The 16722-nt window shown below is 35.0% G+C and overlaps 4 protein-coding genes across 5 annotated transcripts; 2 read left to right on the top strand and 2 right to left on the bottom strand.

Moving 5' to 3' along the window:
- The first annotated feature begins 367 nt into the window (after positions 1-367).
- Positions 368-3751, top strand: LOC127525714 (thiosulfate sulfurtransferase/rhodanese-like domain-containing protein 2). 2 transcript variants are annotated; one of them, XM_051918493.1, is made up of 9 exons: positions 370-756; positions 839-1128; positions 1212-1320; positions 1412-1534; positions 1991-2096; positions 2719-2834; positions 2901-3059; positions 3139-3277; positions 3366-3751. In XM_051918493.1, exons 1-9 carry the CDS (start codon positions 643-645, stop codon positions 3596-3598), a joined length of 1389 nt encoding a protein of 462 aa, XP_051774453.1. In that variant the 5' UTR covers positions 370-642; the 3' UTR covers positions 3599-3751. The 2 variants fall into 2 exon arrangements, with proteins under 2 accessions (XP_051774452.1, XP_051774453.1); XM_051918492.1 differs by having other exon boundaries at positions 368-756; positions 2719-3059.
- Positions 3739-5687, bottom strand: atp6v0e1 (ATPase H+ transporting V0 subunit e1). The gene is made up of 4 exons (XM_051918495.1): positions 5422-5687; positions 4921-4968; positions 4356-4475; positions 3739-4051 (listed from the first exon to the last, which is right to left on the bottom strand). The coding sequence occupies exons 1-3, from the start codon at positions 5523-5525 to the stop codon at positions 4382-4384; spliced, it is 246 nt and encodes an 81-aa protein (XP_051774455.1). The 5' UTR covers positions 5526-5687; the 3' UTR covers positions 3739-4051; positions 4356-4381.
- An 879-nt stretch (positions 5688-6566) lies between these two features.
- On the bottom strand, positions 6567-10979 carry rpl26 (ribosomal protein L26). Its single transcript, XM_051918494.1, has 4 exons — positions 10833-10979; positions 9979-10151; positions 9717-9857; positions 6567-6735 (listed from the first exon to the last, which is right to left on the bottom strand). Exons 2-4 carry the CDS (start codon positions 10144-10146, stop codon positions 6607-6609), a joined length of 438 nt encoding a protein of 145 aa, XP_051774454.1. The 5' UTR covers positions 10147-10151; positions 10833-10979; the 3' UTR covers positions 6567-6606.
- Positions 10980-12532: 1553 nt separating this feature from the next.
- LOC127494213 (interleukin-17B-like) lies at positions 12533-15600 on the top strand. Its single transcript, XM_051859933.1, has 3 exons — positions 12533-13397; positions 13482-13801; positions 14510-15600. Exons 1-3 carry the CDS (start codon positions 13374-13376, stop codon positions 14760-14762), a joined length of 597 nt encoding a protein of 198 aa, XP_051715893.1. The 5' UTR covers positions 12533-13373; the 3' UTR covers positions 14763-15600.
- The last annotated feature ends 1122 nt before the right edge of the window (positions 15601-16722 follow it).

Here is a 16722-nt window from a genome sequence, read left to right as displayed (position 1 = left end):
TATAAGTGGTACCATTTACTTATTTGTATAATGTTTAATATTTGCAAATGAACTAAAGTGTATAATGTTACTTGACCTTGAAGAATAAAAAAACATGCTTTAAAATTGTGTTTTTAATAAGGGATACTAAAGGGAGTCATTTCATTCCCAGTTCAGTTTGTTGTAGCTATTATTTAGCTGATAAAGAGCTAATTTGCATTCACAATAAACAATATTTAAAAAAAAAAAAAAAAAAAAGTACATATTTTTTGCAATAATTGAGAAATCAACTAGTATGTGGGTTGATAAAATTGGCAAATAATCAAGTGATAAACATGGGCAAATCTTTCAGAAATGATTCGATGGAAAGATCCGACTCAAAAGAACGATTCGTTCACGAATCACCGGTAGTTGCGACTCATTTTATCTTCACAGACATGAATGCGCGTTTAGTTTTCTTGTGTGTTCAGTTTTATTAACCTGTCAGTACTGTTTAATCAATCGGTCCAAGGCTAACGACATAAATTGCACGAAAATAGGTTGAAAATGCTTTATATGAAACATTTTAGCTTGACGTTTTGTTTTTAAAAATATTAGTACTGTGAGTGTTAGTGGTTTGTTTTCTCTTATAAACAATCATTGGAAGACAATATCACAATTATAATGGCAAGTGTGCTTGTTGATTTGGATGTTGAGAGTCTTGCTCCAGAGGTCCATAAAGAAGACAAACTTGACTTTTCAGCAACAAGGAAACTGTACTCTTATGTAAAGAAAAGGGTGAGTATAGTGATCATTTTAAGTCATACTTATTGATATTATGATGATTGTAGTGTTTAATACTTTTCCCCATGGTGTTTAGACGTTTGCAGCATTTGTGGCTTCCAAGAAAGTTCCTCCAACCTGTGAAAACACCTCACCAGCTCTTTGGCAGTGTTGTGAACAGTCATTCAAAGAGCCATCATCAATCCACAAACATGTTGCCAACAGCCATGCCAGTGAGATTCACCAGCTGACCACTGAGACGCTGGACGAGATGCTTCAGCAGGCTCACAGCCAGGACTCTATGGAAGAGTCCATTAATGAAGAATCAACAGATGTAACATCCTGGATCCCTGATACAAGCCATGTTCCAGAGGATGACCTTATCAAGTAGGTGCATTGCATGATTCTGATATCTTCTGCTCTGCTTATGTGAAGATTGATGGTTTTCATGAAGATCATCTGTTCTGTAGGGGTCCAGGTGAAGTTCTGCTGTATTACTGCTACTGTCAAATAAATGATCCTCAGATCATTTGTCAGTGGCAGAAAGAGCTTTGTTCAAAACTTCAACTAACAGGCAAGGTAAATAACCATGAGCACTAATAAAATCCATACAAGACCTTTATTGCAATGTGTGTGTCTAATTTAAGTGATTGAGATTGTTCTTCCACAGGTACGAGTGGCTACTGAGGGTATCAATGGTACAGTTGGTGGCACCAAAACTGCCACTAATCTTTATGTCAAGGCAATGCTGTCACATCCAACCTTCAAAATAATGCAAGTACAGGATTTCAAGGTAAAGCAATTGCCACTGTCCAGAATAACACTGATAAGGTGCACAAAAGAGACACAAACTGAATCTAAACGATGCTCATAACCTGAGATCTTAGCCTTCGTAGGGTTTACACTATGAGATAATGTGGTTTAGAATAATGCGTCTTGCACAAGAGGTTATAGTTTCAAACCTTGTTTATCTGACAATTCCTTTTAAAATCCAAAATCTGTTTGTTGATATATAATAGTGGCATATATATATATATATATATAGTGGCATATTTGGTTGCACTTTATTTCACTCAATAGAGCTACAGAACATTGTATAAAAGTACTTAACTTAAACTTTAAATTTTATTAGCACTTCAAGTAAAGGGAACTGTTAATTACTTCAGATTTTTGAGTGTGCTGAGATGAGATCTGAAGTGTCTAAATAGCATCTAAAATCACCTATGCACATTATTGACTTTTCCGGCAGAAAAGTGAAGGAGGTGCAGAGTGTTTTTCTGATCTGAAGGTTGGTGTTTACAAAGAAATTGTTCCTATGGGTGTAGATCCGGACATCATCTCCTACAGATTGGCTGGTAAGAGAAACACTTACAACTGGCTTGATACATAGAACAGTTGTTTATACAGTGTGTCTTTCTTTAAAATATTCATAAAATCTGTAATTTTGTTGTATTTATACTACCATTCATAAGTTTGGGGTCAGTAAGATTTTTTTTTACAAGAAATTAATACTTTTATTCAGCAAGAATGCATGAAATTGATCAAAACTGACAGTTAAAACATTTATAATGTTACATTTTGTTTTGAACTTTCTATTCATCATAAAATACTAATAAAATGTATCAAGGTTTCTACAAAAATATTAAAAAGCACTGCGGTTTTTAACATTGATAATAGAAATGTTTCATGAGCAGCAAATCAGCATATTACAATGATTTCTGAAGGATCATGTGACACTGAAGATTGGAGTAATGACTCAGCTTTGCATCACAGGAAAAAATTACATTTTAAAATTCAGCTAGAAAACAGCTATTTCACGATATTACTGTTTTACTGTATTTCTAATTAAATAAATGCAGCCTTGGTGACCATGAGAGACTTCTACCAAAACCATTAAAAAAAATCTTACTTTTGAAACTTTTGAACGGTAGTGTGTATTAATCTCTTGTATTTATGCAAATGTTGTACTTTACAAAGGAATACACTTGGAACCAGAGGAATTTCACAAAGAAGTGAAGGCGTTTGTGGAGAATCAGTCCTCAAATAGTGATACAATACTGCTGGACTGCAGAAACTTCTATGAGAGCAAAATTGTAAGTAGTTTAAAAGTCAATGTCAGAACTTTATTTATGTTACAGTTAATAGTTGTCTGTTCTCAGGGTCAGTTTGATCAGTGTTTGGCCCCCGACATCCGGAAATTCAGTTACTTCCCAGACTACGTGGATAAGAATTTGGATCTCTTTCGGGACAAAAAGGTTCTGATGTACTGTACAGGGGGCATCCGCTGTGAACGGGGCTCAGCTTATCTCAGATCAAAAGTGAGTCTGAATGGAAAAAAATGACTTAACACGCACATCCCTGCGATGGCATCCTCAATCATGAATGTTTTTTCGGCAGAATGTATGCAAGGAGGTGTACCAGCTGAAGGGAGGTATTCACAAATACCTAGAGCAGTTCCCCGATGGCTTCTATCGCGGTAAACTCTTTGTGTTTGATGAACGTTATGCCATTGCATTCAATCAGGACATCATCTCAGGTGTGTACTAGTGCATGCTTTTTTTTTTTTTTTTTTTTTAAAGAGTTGTATACTGAGTGACAAACAAAACATTTACTTCTTTCCCCAGAGTGCAGATATTGCAATTGCCCATGGGATCAATATCAGCTGTGCTCCACAGACTTCTGCTGCCAGCTGGTGCTGTCGTGCACCACCTGCAGAAAGAGCGGGCTGACAGCCTGCTGTCCTGTGTGCCAAGCCAAAGAGCAAAACCACAGTGACGTCTCCTCTGATGGGCTTCCTCATCGAGAGGAGTGCGAATGCACAATGTCGCGACCCAGAATCCCCAAAGATACACTATGACAAACTCAATGAGTTGAAAATCATCTCAGATGGCCTGTAACCTTGTGATTTTTGATCATGCTTTTTTAATAACTTGAAACTGTTGTACCAATTTGGTCATGCTTTTAAAACTGGACTCAATGCAAATCTTCAATAAAATGTAAATTATTTGCATTCTTAATTTTATTTGACATACAAAATCATACATATAAAATGGGACGGGTTAATTTGTCCAACATTATTCACGTCAATTAACTCAAAGTCGATGTACTGTATATACACGAAGACAAAAAACATAAGATTCAATTACATATTATTTCCTCTTTTTAGGTAAAATAAATAAAAAGAAACACCACAAACTGTCATATGGTAGTCATTCTTTGAGTAAGAGAACAGCATATAAAGCTTCAATGACAAGGAGTTTTCCTGATGGTGAGTTCTTCTCCGTTTTGGCAATGTACAAGCTTCCAGCATCTGCAAATGGTTAAACAGCAAAACATTTAACCTGTCCTAACTGAAAGAAAATAAGTCAATTCATTTTTGACTGAGAACATGACAAGCGTAACAAGGTGGGGGAGAAGTACAAAAATTATCAAAAAAAATTTGGGAAGTTGTTATACCCTGTGTGAGCAAAGTCACTATAAGTTTTAGTCTAGCATTATGGGGAAAAGAAAATCCTCTCGAGGTCAAAATAACTAGAACCGAAAGTGGGGGTTCATCAATTTACAAAATGAAAGATGTTAATGCACTTTTAGTATGTAAAAGATGACCTGCTGACCTGCTTTGTAAAAGAACCACTGGACCCTACCCCCAGTGGTAGTAGAGGTACCAGATGGTGTCGTTGCTCAATACTGGTCCAAACAACGGATTCAGCTGTGATAGAATTGCAATCAGCCAGCTGAAATTTGACCAAAAGTACAAAGTGAACAATATGGCAGTCATAAGAAAATTTAGGAACAAATGTGGCAGCAAAAAAAGTAGTCTACACTGCCCCCTAGTGGCTATTAGAGAACAAACACTATCGTATTTCTTCAAAATAATAAATAATTCAAATCAAACATGGACAGTGCAGATAATTTATGAGCTTATTTAACACATCATACAATACTATTTACATTTATTTGTAAGTTTATTATATTAAACTGCACATGAACTGCATATTGGCCTGGATGTGTTGTATTTCTTTTTTAATCAATACTGGAGTTGCCCAAAGGCTGTGTTTGACTTTCAACTGAAACAGAACAGAACAACCTCTCTATTTTATCACTTTAAACAGCAGCTACAATTCTCAAGTATCTCTAGACATGTATAAAATAAAGATAATTTAAAGGCAATGTACTTACAAAAGGTAGCAACAGACTGCAGTTAGTACCAGCATCGTCACAATGACTCTAATGAGCAAAAATACAGATATTTAACACTTATTAAAAAATACTGTGAGTGTGAATAACGTACATGTGTAAAATGTTTCTTTATGTGTAAAAAGGTTTCTTTAAATCAGCCTCGTCACTTGGCACGGTCACATGATCCAGTCATACACATATTCATGTTAAAACTAAAACATTTCTCAAAATATATGATTTTGACTTGTACAAAACACATAATTTGAATTGAATGCTTTTTCTATTGTCATGCAAGTCAAATCACAAACTTTATTTTATTCTGACGCTCACTTGTTGGTTTTCGTAAAGTAAAAACGAATAACGATCAACTTTATTGTTTACGAACACTTTTTGAGTTTGCCAGGTTTCTAATATTTCGAATACATCGCTAAATAGACAGAGGTTAATATAAATTATGTACTACAGAAAACTTTCGTTTAAGGTAATGCTAATGCTGCTCACCCTCGATTCGGTCCTTTAGGAATAAACCAAGGAATAACTCCACCAATAAGACCCCAAAACACAGTCATAACTGACACTGATATCACAAACGATGTAGTCGTCATTATATTTCTTTGTAGGTCGAGGTTTATTAACTTATTTTCTGTAAAATAAACTTCGTAGTCTCCACAGCGCTCGCGCACTCGACTGCTGTGTGGACCTGATGATCATGTGACTCCTCGGGCCCTAAAGAGAACAGGCATATGACTGATGCCTCACCTCTTCCTCTAAACTCAGATCACATTAAACATACAACCTTCTTTTGATACTACAGAGTTTTGGTGTTACACAATGTGCATTTTGTAGGGTATGTGCCCTGCATTTATTTAATCTACTCTAGTCACACGAAACCTTTAACCGGTATGAATTATTTAAAATGTTATCTGCTGACTTTTATTATAATTAGTGTAGCTCTGTGAAACAGGGTTATTATACTTAACCAAAACTTAAAAACCATAAAAAAACATTTCGTTAACTGAAATAAAATTTAAACACTTCAGCTAGTTGCCAATGAACATGGCTCATTTTCATATATTTTTACTTGATGTACTTAAGACTGAAATAAAAAATATAGTTATTAAAAACCTGTATATTTTAGTCATTCGTAATTAGTGGACAAATTAAAAAAAAAAAAAAAAAAAAAAAAAAAATGACTTCCACCGAAATATTTAATATAAAGATTTCCTAGACAATTCAATGCCTGGAAAGCAACATTTTAAAATGCCCCATTTCCCATATATTTCCAGGTTTTAAACAGCCATGGGAACCCTATTTACTACATATTACACAGCTTTTGCTTATGACAAAAAGATAGTGACAAAACACATCAGTTAAACAAGTGGCCAAATAGGAAGTACAAGTAGTTCCCTGTGTCTTGCCTATCTGTGAAGCAGTTTAAGAATTTCCCCATTTTTGTCTAATTTTTGTTTAGGAACCAGCAATTGCTCAAACTGTGATTTTCTGTTGTTACATTAAATGAAAACGCAGATGACACTAGGTTGAGCTTAAACCAAAATTCTTTCACTTCAAGTTCAATTTGGAAACAGCACTGCTGTTTCATACCAAAGCCAACACTCTTTTATATAATAGACAAAAGCACAGAAACGTCAGTTTTTACAGTCTTTTATTGTTAGCAAAAGATTCATTTCACTCCTGCATTTTCTCGATGGTTTCCTCCTTGTATTTGCCCTTCTCCTTTATGTCCTGTCGGGACTTGGCCTTGCGCTCAAGAATCTTCTTGCGATCCTTATCAAGCTTTAGCCTGGTGATCACCACCTGAAGAACAGAAAGATTGATTCATTTTGCGAACATTTCCATCAACATAAAACACCATGACATACGCAAAAACATATTCAATTGATCATAAACTGCACAAGTCAGTTGACAAAAAACCCAGAGCATTTAATTGTTCTCCTTGCAGACAAGTGTTACATTTCTGTTTTGACAAGTTAATACAAGAGACAATTTCCTATCTGAGAAAGAGGATTTTGATCTAAAGGGGTAATTCACCACTGACAAGAGGGGGTTTGAATAAAACTTGACCGGTCTATGCCATAGAAAAGTGGCATTCTATTTTTCCAAAAAGGGAGGAAAAATGCAATGCCCGTAATGCACTGGACTTGATCCGACTATCCATGAGCGGGGAATGCAGAAGTACGATCTGTAGTTTTCACAAAAGCCCTGAAGCTGTCAAAAGTACTTTTGATAAGAATTAAACAGGGATAACACAGAAGGAATACACATTGTTCATTACATATATTACTTGTATTTTATCAATAGAAAGCTGGTTGAAAATCAGCAAAAGTTACGCTTTAACTAAGTAGTTTTATTACAAGTAACTGAAATGTGATCCTGTAAGCTTATCCATTGGCAGACTGGTGACAACTCAAGCAGAACAATCAGATTAGAGCTGCACAATTAATCGTAAAAAGATTGCGATCTCGATTCAAACACCCACGCAATCTTATTTATTAACAACGATTCCCCTGTGTCTATTAAACCTAAAACAAAAATCCTACCAGAACATTCACATCTGTGTTCGTGCTGCCGCTGATCCAGGGAGAGCAGTTTTGAACCACACAGTAGTTATTTTAAAGACTATATAGAAAGATGCTTTACTCCCTATTAGTTTTGAATGGGAGAAAACTGCAACGCGCAATACGGAATACGTCACGCCTTCTAAGTAAAAGAGCCAATCTCCGATTGATAAAGTCATTGCATCAATGTAGCTGCTGTCAGAAGCTTCGGTTCCCATAGAAACCTAAGACTCGCGATTAGGACTGCATATGCGCATTGGCTCGTCTAGACTGAAAAATACGCTTTAACGCTATTTAAGCATAAGAAACAACATTTATGGAACAGTTCAAGTCAGATTTTGTTGCTGATTTGAAATGTTATTTAAGTGTGAGTTTGCCAAGCAGCTTTTGAGATTTCAGGATTCCCCCATTCAAATAGATAGGACTTGGTCTTGGATGCCCGAAATAGCTGCCAAATATTCATATTATCACAGAAGTACTAAGATAAAAATTTACAGTTAGGATATAAACACTGGACATCAGATAGCGATTAAAATAGAGCAAATCGAAACTAACGTGGCTCTTCAAATAACTGTTGTATAAATTACCTCGTTACACCACTAAGTGGCAACAAGTGACTTTGTCATTGAATCATTCATTCAAAAAGATTCGTTAAACCCTGATTCATCCAGTAATGAAACAAGTATTTATTAATGAGTCATTCATATATTCAAAATTATTATTATTATTTTTTAAGTAATTCATTCAAATAAAAAAAAATTCCGGCAATTAGAGTCCAGCAATTAATATTTTGTCAGAATCTCTAGTAAATTAGATTTTTTTTTTTTGTTTAGATGTCTATTCAGAATCGTGGGAGAATCGCGATCTTTATTTGAAACCAAAAAATCGTGATTCTCATTTTATCCAGAATCATGCAGCTCTAAATCAGATGCTTCATTTCTCATAGACAAGTAACCCCTGATGACTGTAAACATGCATACTTTGGACACTGAAATGTCTAACAGAGCACTTGTTGAAACATCAGTCAGTAGCTCTAGGAAATTAAATAATAGTGTCCATTCATTAATACTGGACAAATGTCAGAAATGTGTAGTCAATCTAAGAGTGACCATTGTTACTCAAAATTCGATGCGATAAAACTAGTTCCATACACATTTTAGTATGCCGTTTATATAATGCCGATTAATCTTTATGTATACTGTATCTTTTTACAATACTATACTTTGTATCTTTTTACAAATTAGTCAATTGAAATTTGGGGGGATTTTCCTCACATAGATCGCTCATTTTCAAGTTGGTCACATCAATTCGCCACGTTGTCCGATAGAAAGTTGATTGGTTTGAAAGTGACTTGTGTATGAGCAGTGGTTCATGCATCACTACGGTCGTCTAGTTACTTGAATTTATAAAGTTTTAAATATAGATATTTTTCTTAAAAAACGCATCGATTTGCTTCAGAAGGCCTTTATTAACCCTCTGGAGCCATATGGATTACTTTGATTATGGATGGATGCCTTTTTTTTTTTTTTTTTTTTTTTTTAAATTTGGGTTCCCATTCTCAACCATTATAAACCTTGGATGACTAAGGATATTTTTAAATATATCTCAGATTGTGTTCATCTGAAAGAAGATAGTCATATACACCTGGAATGGCTTGAAGGTGAGTAAATCATGGGATAATTTTCATTTTTGGGTGAACTATCCCTTTAAAGAGTAGGGGTGTAACCCCAGTGTCCTGGCCAAATTCCCTTCATTTTCCCTTATTAATCATGGCCTCCTAATAATCCCCATCCATTGTATTGGCTTTATCATTCTCTCTCCTCTCCACCTATAGCTGGTGTGTAGAGAGCGCACTGGCACCGTTTCTGTGATTGCCGTCGCATCATCCAACTGGATGCTGCACACTGGTGGTGGGTGAGGAGAGACCCCATATGAGGGTAAAGCACTTTGAGTGTACAGTAGTACATAGTAAAAGCACTATATAAATGCATCATTCATTCATTAATTAGTAAATGCTGAGTTTGACATGAACCAAGATTAATTAGTGCTGTAGAAGTATTGTTCTCTGTTAGTTCATATGAACTAATATTATTTAACCAAGTGTTACTAAATCGAATATATCAGCCATTCTGCGCTTTGGATTTAGGACAACCACTAGTTCTCATTTTCCAATGACACTCATGTCTTGCATGTAAACAAACATCTGGATATAAAACATACTTTGCTGGGGTGGATGCCAACATGGACTGTGGTGCCGTTGGCCTTCTCACGCTGCACACGCTCGATGTAAATGACGTACTTCTTCCTGTATACCTGGACAACTTTGCCAATCTGCTGGCCTTTGTAGTGTCCCCGGACAACCTGGTGATGAGGGGAAATAAAGCAAGTTACGGTAACATACTTTGAAACTAAATGACATGTCAATACATCAGACTGTAATATATTGATCAGGGATAAAAAAAAAAACTAATAATGTTCTCACCTGGACCTCATCGTCCTTGCGGATGGGCATGGATCTCACGTTGTACTTCTGGCGGAGCTCTTTGGACAGAGGGGAGGACATGATCTTCCTACGGATGTGTGAAGGGGCATTGAAGTGCCTCTTGCGGTTCTTGCGCCGGGAGGAGGTCACAAATTTATTGAGCTTCATGATGGCTGGCAAAAAGAGGACAAATGCAATTAATTTTAAAAAGCACCTGCTAAAATGAATAAATGTAAATATATACAATTTTGTTACAAATAAGCCACATTCAACAGATAATAAGAAAAACAGCAGCATGTAAGAATGAAACTTGACTCAAACATTACTGTCAATACTTTGGATTTGTTTGATGCAGTTTAGCACATCTGTCTTTCAGAAAATTAGAAATTCTTACACAAAACAATTAATGTACTCGAAGCTTGTGAATTTATGTCTTGATAACACAAGGTGTATTTCAACATTCAACAGCTCGTGCTACTGCTAAACTGTTATTTGAACCTGACATGATGCTACAAGCACACATACCTAAATTTTATATTTACGTTGTGTTTCAAGAGTGTTTAAACGCAACACGATTAAAACGACATACAACGCGCACAAACGGAAAGCAAAGCCTTGTGTTTTGAGGCAAAGTTAAGGCAACGTTATTCACACGGGAGAAAACATATAGCAGCAACTGGCTGAACTTCGGAGACTAAATCATCCGTAATGTTGTACTGCAAGTGTAAAATAACACAGGTAAATTGAACATACTGATATTGTGTAGCGATAATGTATGTTTTAAACTTTGAGGACGTAAAATCCACGAGGATGGCAAAGGATGTTTAAGAAATGCTTTAGCAATCTTGGCTTACCCTGCCGACTTGTCTCTATGGCCGCCGGAAAAGAGACTCTAGAACTACTTCCGCCAGAATTAGTTGCAGCGCAAACCTCGCGAGATCATCATGGATAGAATGGGATTTCAAAGTAGTATAAACATCCATTACTTAAAGTGGGCTACATTAGAAAATGAAAAAAACACCAGATATAATAGTATAAAATGTGAAAATGTAAGCGCTTTGCAGAACTAAGCGGACGCGCTGATCTCTTAAGTGTTGACTATTGATTTCACTGAATAAATCTGAATTACAAAATTTATAAACAAACAAATAAATAAATAAAATAAAAACTCTTACAATTGATACAGTCTAAATTACCAGTCAGTTGTCCATTACTTGTCCTTTTAATGAAATATCTTGCAGGTCATTTGCAAATAGGCTATGTCCTTATAAAAGTATGATTGGCCTACTCAAAAGTAAGCTGGTAGCTGCGTTTTGGAACATGTTAGCTGGTTTATCTGGTTCAATCTGGATATTAGCTGGTCCAATGTAGGTCATTAGCTGGTGAACCAACCACAGTGTACAAAAACAGCTTGACTGATTCAAGACGCTCTACCAGCTAGTAACCATGCTATTCAAAAAACACAGCTTAAAGGGTTAGTTCACCCAAAATTGAAAATAATGTCATTTATTACTCACCCTCATGCCGTTCCACACACATAAGACCTTCATTCATCTTCGGAACGCAAACTAAGATATTTTTGTTGAAATCCGATGGCTCAGTGAGGCCTGCATAGCCAGCAATGACATTTCCTCTCTCAAGATCCATTATTGTACTAAAAACATATTTAAATCAGTTCATGTGAGTACAGTTGTTCAATATTAATATTATAAAGCGGAGAGAATATTTTTGGTGTGCCAAAAAAACAAAATAACGACTTATATAGTGATGGCCGATTTCAAAACACTGCTTCATGAAGCTTCGGAGCGTTATGAATCTTTTGTGTCGAATCAGTGGTTCGGAGCGCCAAAGTCACGTGATTTTAGCAGTTTGGCGGTTTGACATGCGATCTGTATCATGATTCGACACAAAAGATTCATAACTCTCCGAAGCTTAATGAAGCAGGGTTTTGAAATCGGCGTTATTTTGTTTTTTGGCCGCACCAAAATATTCTCGTCGCTTTACAATATTAATATTGAACCACTGTACTCTCATGAACTGATTCAAATATGTTTTTAGTACATTAATGGATCTTGAGAGAAGAAATGTCATTGCTGGCTATGCAGGCCTCACTGAGCCAAGGTCTTAAGGGTGTGGAACACCATGAGGGTGAGCAATAAATTACATTATTTTTTATTTTGGGGTGAAGTAACCCTTTAAACTGGACTTTCCAGGACTTAGCATCTTGTATACAACAAGTATTTATACAAAGGTATTATTGCACATAAACATTTGCCCCTGTCATTTTTATTAGTGTATCCATTCTGATATTTTAAAATCATTTAATTCCCATATTCACAGAAGTCAAGATAAAAATCTGTACTATATGCAGAACTATCAATATTTGTATATTATCATTATATTTATTATAGATAGCTAGTGAAACATCCAGTCTGAATGTAAAGCATGGTAATTTCTTGTGAAGTGTCACAGGTGCTTTAACTTAAAAAAATCCAAGGGACTTCTTTTGTCAAAACGTTACACAGAAGAAGAAAGAAAAGAAGGCAAATCTGAGTCACTTGTCATTTTATTAGAATGATATAATTGTCAGTGAATTTGAAAACAGTTTTTATTCAACACAATATTATGCACCTTTTTTGGCTTTTATCCAACAAACCTTTAAAAATAGCAAAACATAGTTTGCCACAACTGTTCTTTGAAACTCCAGGTCTACTACACTGCCCTGACATGTCATAAGAGCAGGTGTTCATTTACACAACTCAATGGCATCCATTGTGAAAATGAATATAGCATTGAATAAGCCAGATCAGGGGAAAACATGGATTGACCAAATCTGTATCTGCAGACTGTAGTTTGGTTCCCAGAATGGCTCTAAGGCTCATAAAGCTCTGTCTGGTCGTTTGTTCTCTCTGGGCTTTGGGACTTAAGAATAAAAAGGGTCTTTTGAGAGCATTCGATTGAATAGACACATGAAAACAACAAAGGTACAAAGGTTATAGTGTTCTGTGAAATTGGCCAAAATTCTATTGAAAACTCATGCACCTGTAAATTTGTAACATTACACTCTCTTTTAACTATTGATTACTAACTAATGATGTCTATCTATTTACCTGTTAATCTATCTATCTGTTAATCAATCAATCTATCAATCAGTCTATCTGTCTGTCTGGCTCTTTGTTAATCTATCTATCTGATGTGTTGGAGAGGGTAACACAGAATGGGATCTTTATGTGGCCCCACCTTGAACTGTTGGGTTCAGGTGTGTCCCTGTAGGCTACTGTGTCAGTGTGAGGCGTGACGCTTCAATATGAGTAATCCCTTGCTCATTCTATTCAATACATGCTCACAGCAAGGAGACACAAATGTGACAACTTATTGCGCTCTTATTGAAAACAATGTGGAAAAACATATGGAATAAGGTGAGTCTCAAAAAAGTTAAATATTTGTTTACTTAGTAAAGCATTATGAGAATTAAATTAACCTCTCAGCACTTAATATTATAGGTGTTCATGGTCCTGATGGTGTGGAATCTGTTTGTGCCCACTGACACAAAGTACTCCAGTAGAGAAGGAAAGTCTCGGAGACGAAAACTGGAATCACATCCTCGCCGGAACGCCTCATCTGTCAGAATTTCCCCGGATCCAATGATGACAGGTCCAGAATCAGGTGTGATGCCCGGTGCTGTTGAAACAGACTTTGATAAGAGTATCGAGGACATGGTGTCCCAGGTCAGAAACAATCCCAACTTATCCATAAGCAAATGTGTGGTGGATCGCAAACTGTGGATGTCCAACAGCCGCAGCCTCTCTCCCTGGTCCTACAGGTGGGTGAAATGGAGGTCATTGTTATTAATATTATTTATCATTATTATTATCGTATTATTTAACCCTTATGTTCTGATTGAAGGTTGAGAGACCTCAAAGCCCTGTTTAATAATAATAAAAAAAATGCTTAACATTAAAGTATCATGTTAATATGTTTTTAAAATTATTCAAAAATACAGTTAACTGCAATTCATACAGAAAATATGCATAAAGCCATTTTGCTGTCATGCGACATGAAAACAACCCTGAATTATCAGCAGTCATTACTCCAGTTTTTAGTCTTCAGGCGTGTTTCAGGATTCTTTGATGAATAGAAAGTTTGAAAGAACTGCATTTATTTGAAATTTTTTTTTTTTTTTTTTGTAACATTATAAATGCCTTAGATGTCAATTTCAATCAATTTAATGCATCCTTGCTGAATAATATTAGCTTTCTTTCAAATGCTGACTGCAGCTTTGCCATTATAAATTAATTTTTTAAAAATATATTAAAATAGAAAACAGTCATTTTAAATTGTAATAATATTTCTCAACTGTATTTTGATCAAATAATGCAGCTTTTTTCAAACACATTTAAAAATCTTACCCTAGACCCCAGACTCAAAGAGTTGCACATAAGTCTATCTTTTACCTTAAAAATAGCCTATGTTTGAAAACTTTTTATAGAAACAACTGACCAGACGTAATTTGTTCAATGTCTTTGGCTAGAATCAATCACGATGAGACCCGTAAGCCCGTGGACATCCCTGAGGCCGTGTGTTCATGCGTGGGGTGCATCAATCCTTTTACCATGCAGGAGGATCGCTCCATGACCAGCGTTCTTATCTACACCAAGATCCCCGTGCGCAGACTCCTCTGCCACCGGCCAACGAGGAAGCCGACGAAGAAGAAGAAATGCGTTCCCCGTTACAGATCGGTGGTGGAGAGCATCGCCGTGGGGTGCACGTGCATCGTGGGGTAGATGAGGGGGACCATCACACATTTCAACCTGTTTTATAGCTACTGCAAATGAAACCGGATCCTAATTGTGCATAAAATGATTTTCTGTGTAAGATATAGTGAAGAATACATTGAGCAAGCTCAATAAAACGCAACAGTAGTTATGTTGGCGCCTTTTCTATTTTGAAAAGGTTATTTTTATTTAAGATTTTGAACATTTAATGTCGTTAAGTATTACCTTGCATTGTGACATCTCAATCTAAATTAAGAATTATAATTGTAGCTATTTGGGGCATCATAATGCATTTTAAATACACACACAAAAAAGTTGACAGTTTGGACAGTTCATTTAGCCGATTGATATATGTTATGGAACTGTATAGTGTGTCTTTATGAAATAAAGAGAATTTAATGCTGATATTTCTACAAATAGACAATTTTCAAATCAATTGTTCAATTGGCTACAAATTCATGGTATCATTATTGTTGTTTGTGTAAGATCGCCCCCTACTGTCCAAAATATAAGATAAAGAGATGGAAAGAGGAGACACTTTTATGATGTCATTATGATGTTTTTGTTTGTTTTGCTTTTCTCTCGTTTTAATAAGGAGAGTTGTGATAACCTGAGAACACAGCTTTAAAGTATTTTATAAAAAAATGCCTATACTCTTTTTTTTCCTCAAATATGTATTTTTCACTTTTTTAAATGTTCATATATCTTATTAGCCTACAGCAATGACAGCTGCCAAAATCATTGTCTTTAATGTAAATAAAATATAAAAAGCATTAATAAGTTTACAAAAATATATTTACTACTTTTTTTTTTGTTGGCATGTTAAAGGGGTCATGACATATTGTTTTTTATTATTTTAATATGTTCCTTGAGGTTCACTTATAATGTTAATAAATTTTTTGCACAATACATATGCAGAAAAACAATTATTTTTAACCTTCATTCTGACCCTCTGTGAGAAACAACACAGGGCCGGCTTCTTTACGGCTTGTCAGTAAACGGCCACTTTTATAATTTGCTAACGTCATTGCATAGGAAACAGTATCAACGCCCAGTTGCTATTGCATGTGAGTAAGCGTTTTGAAAACATTATACACTACCAGTCAATAGTTTGGAAACATTACTATTTTTAATGTTTTTGAACGAAGTCTCTTATGCTCATTAAGGCTGCATTTATTTCATAATAAATACAGAAAAAACAATAATATTTTTTAAATATTATTACAATTTAAAATGATGATTTTCTATTTTAATATACTTTAAAATATAATTTATTTCTGTGATGCAAAGCTGAATTGTCAGCATCATTACTTCAGTCTTCAGTGTCACATGATCCTTCAGAAATCATTGTAATATTTATTATCAATGTTGGAAACAGTTGTGCTGCTTAATATTATTTTATAACCTGTGATACTTTTTCAGGATTCTTTGATGAATAAAAAGTTAAAAAATATCAGCATTTATTTAAAATAGAAATCTTTTGAAACAATATACACTACCGTTCAAAAGTTTGAGGTCAGTAATTTTTTTTCTTTCTTTTTTTTGAAAGAAATTAATACTTTTATTCAGCATGGATGTGTTAAATTGATAAAAAGTGATAGTAAAGATTTATATTGTCAGAAAATATTTATATTTTGAATAAATGCTGTTCTTTTTAACCTTTTATTCATCAATGAATCCTGAAAAAAGTATCACAGGTTCCAAAAAAATATTAAGCAACACAACTGTTTTCAACATTGATAATAACGGAGTATCAAATCAGCATTTTAGAATGATTGCTGAAGGATCATGTGACACTGAAGAATGATGCTGAAAATTCAGCTTTGCATCACAGAAAGAAATTATATTTTAAAGTATATTAAAATAGAAAACCATAATTTTAAATTGTAATATTATTTTACAATATTATTGTTTTTCTATATTTATTGTGAAATAAATGCAGCCTTAATGAGCATAAGAGACTTCGTTC

This window comes from Ctenopharyngodon idella, chromosome 14 (assembly GCF_019924925.1).
Source record: "Ctenopharyngodon idella isolate HZGC_01 chromosome 14, HZGC01, whole genome shotgun sequence".
Classification (NCBI taxonomy): domain Eukaryota; kingdom Metazoa; phylum Chordata; class Actinopteri; order Cypriniformes; family Xenocyprididae; genus Ctenopharyngodon; species Ctenopharyngodon idella.
Note: the sequence above shows the minus strand (reverse complement) of the source record. Positions and strands in the feature narration are given on the sequence as shown.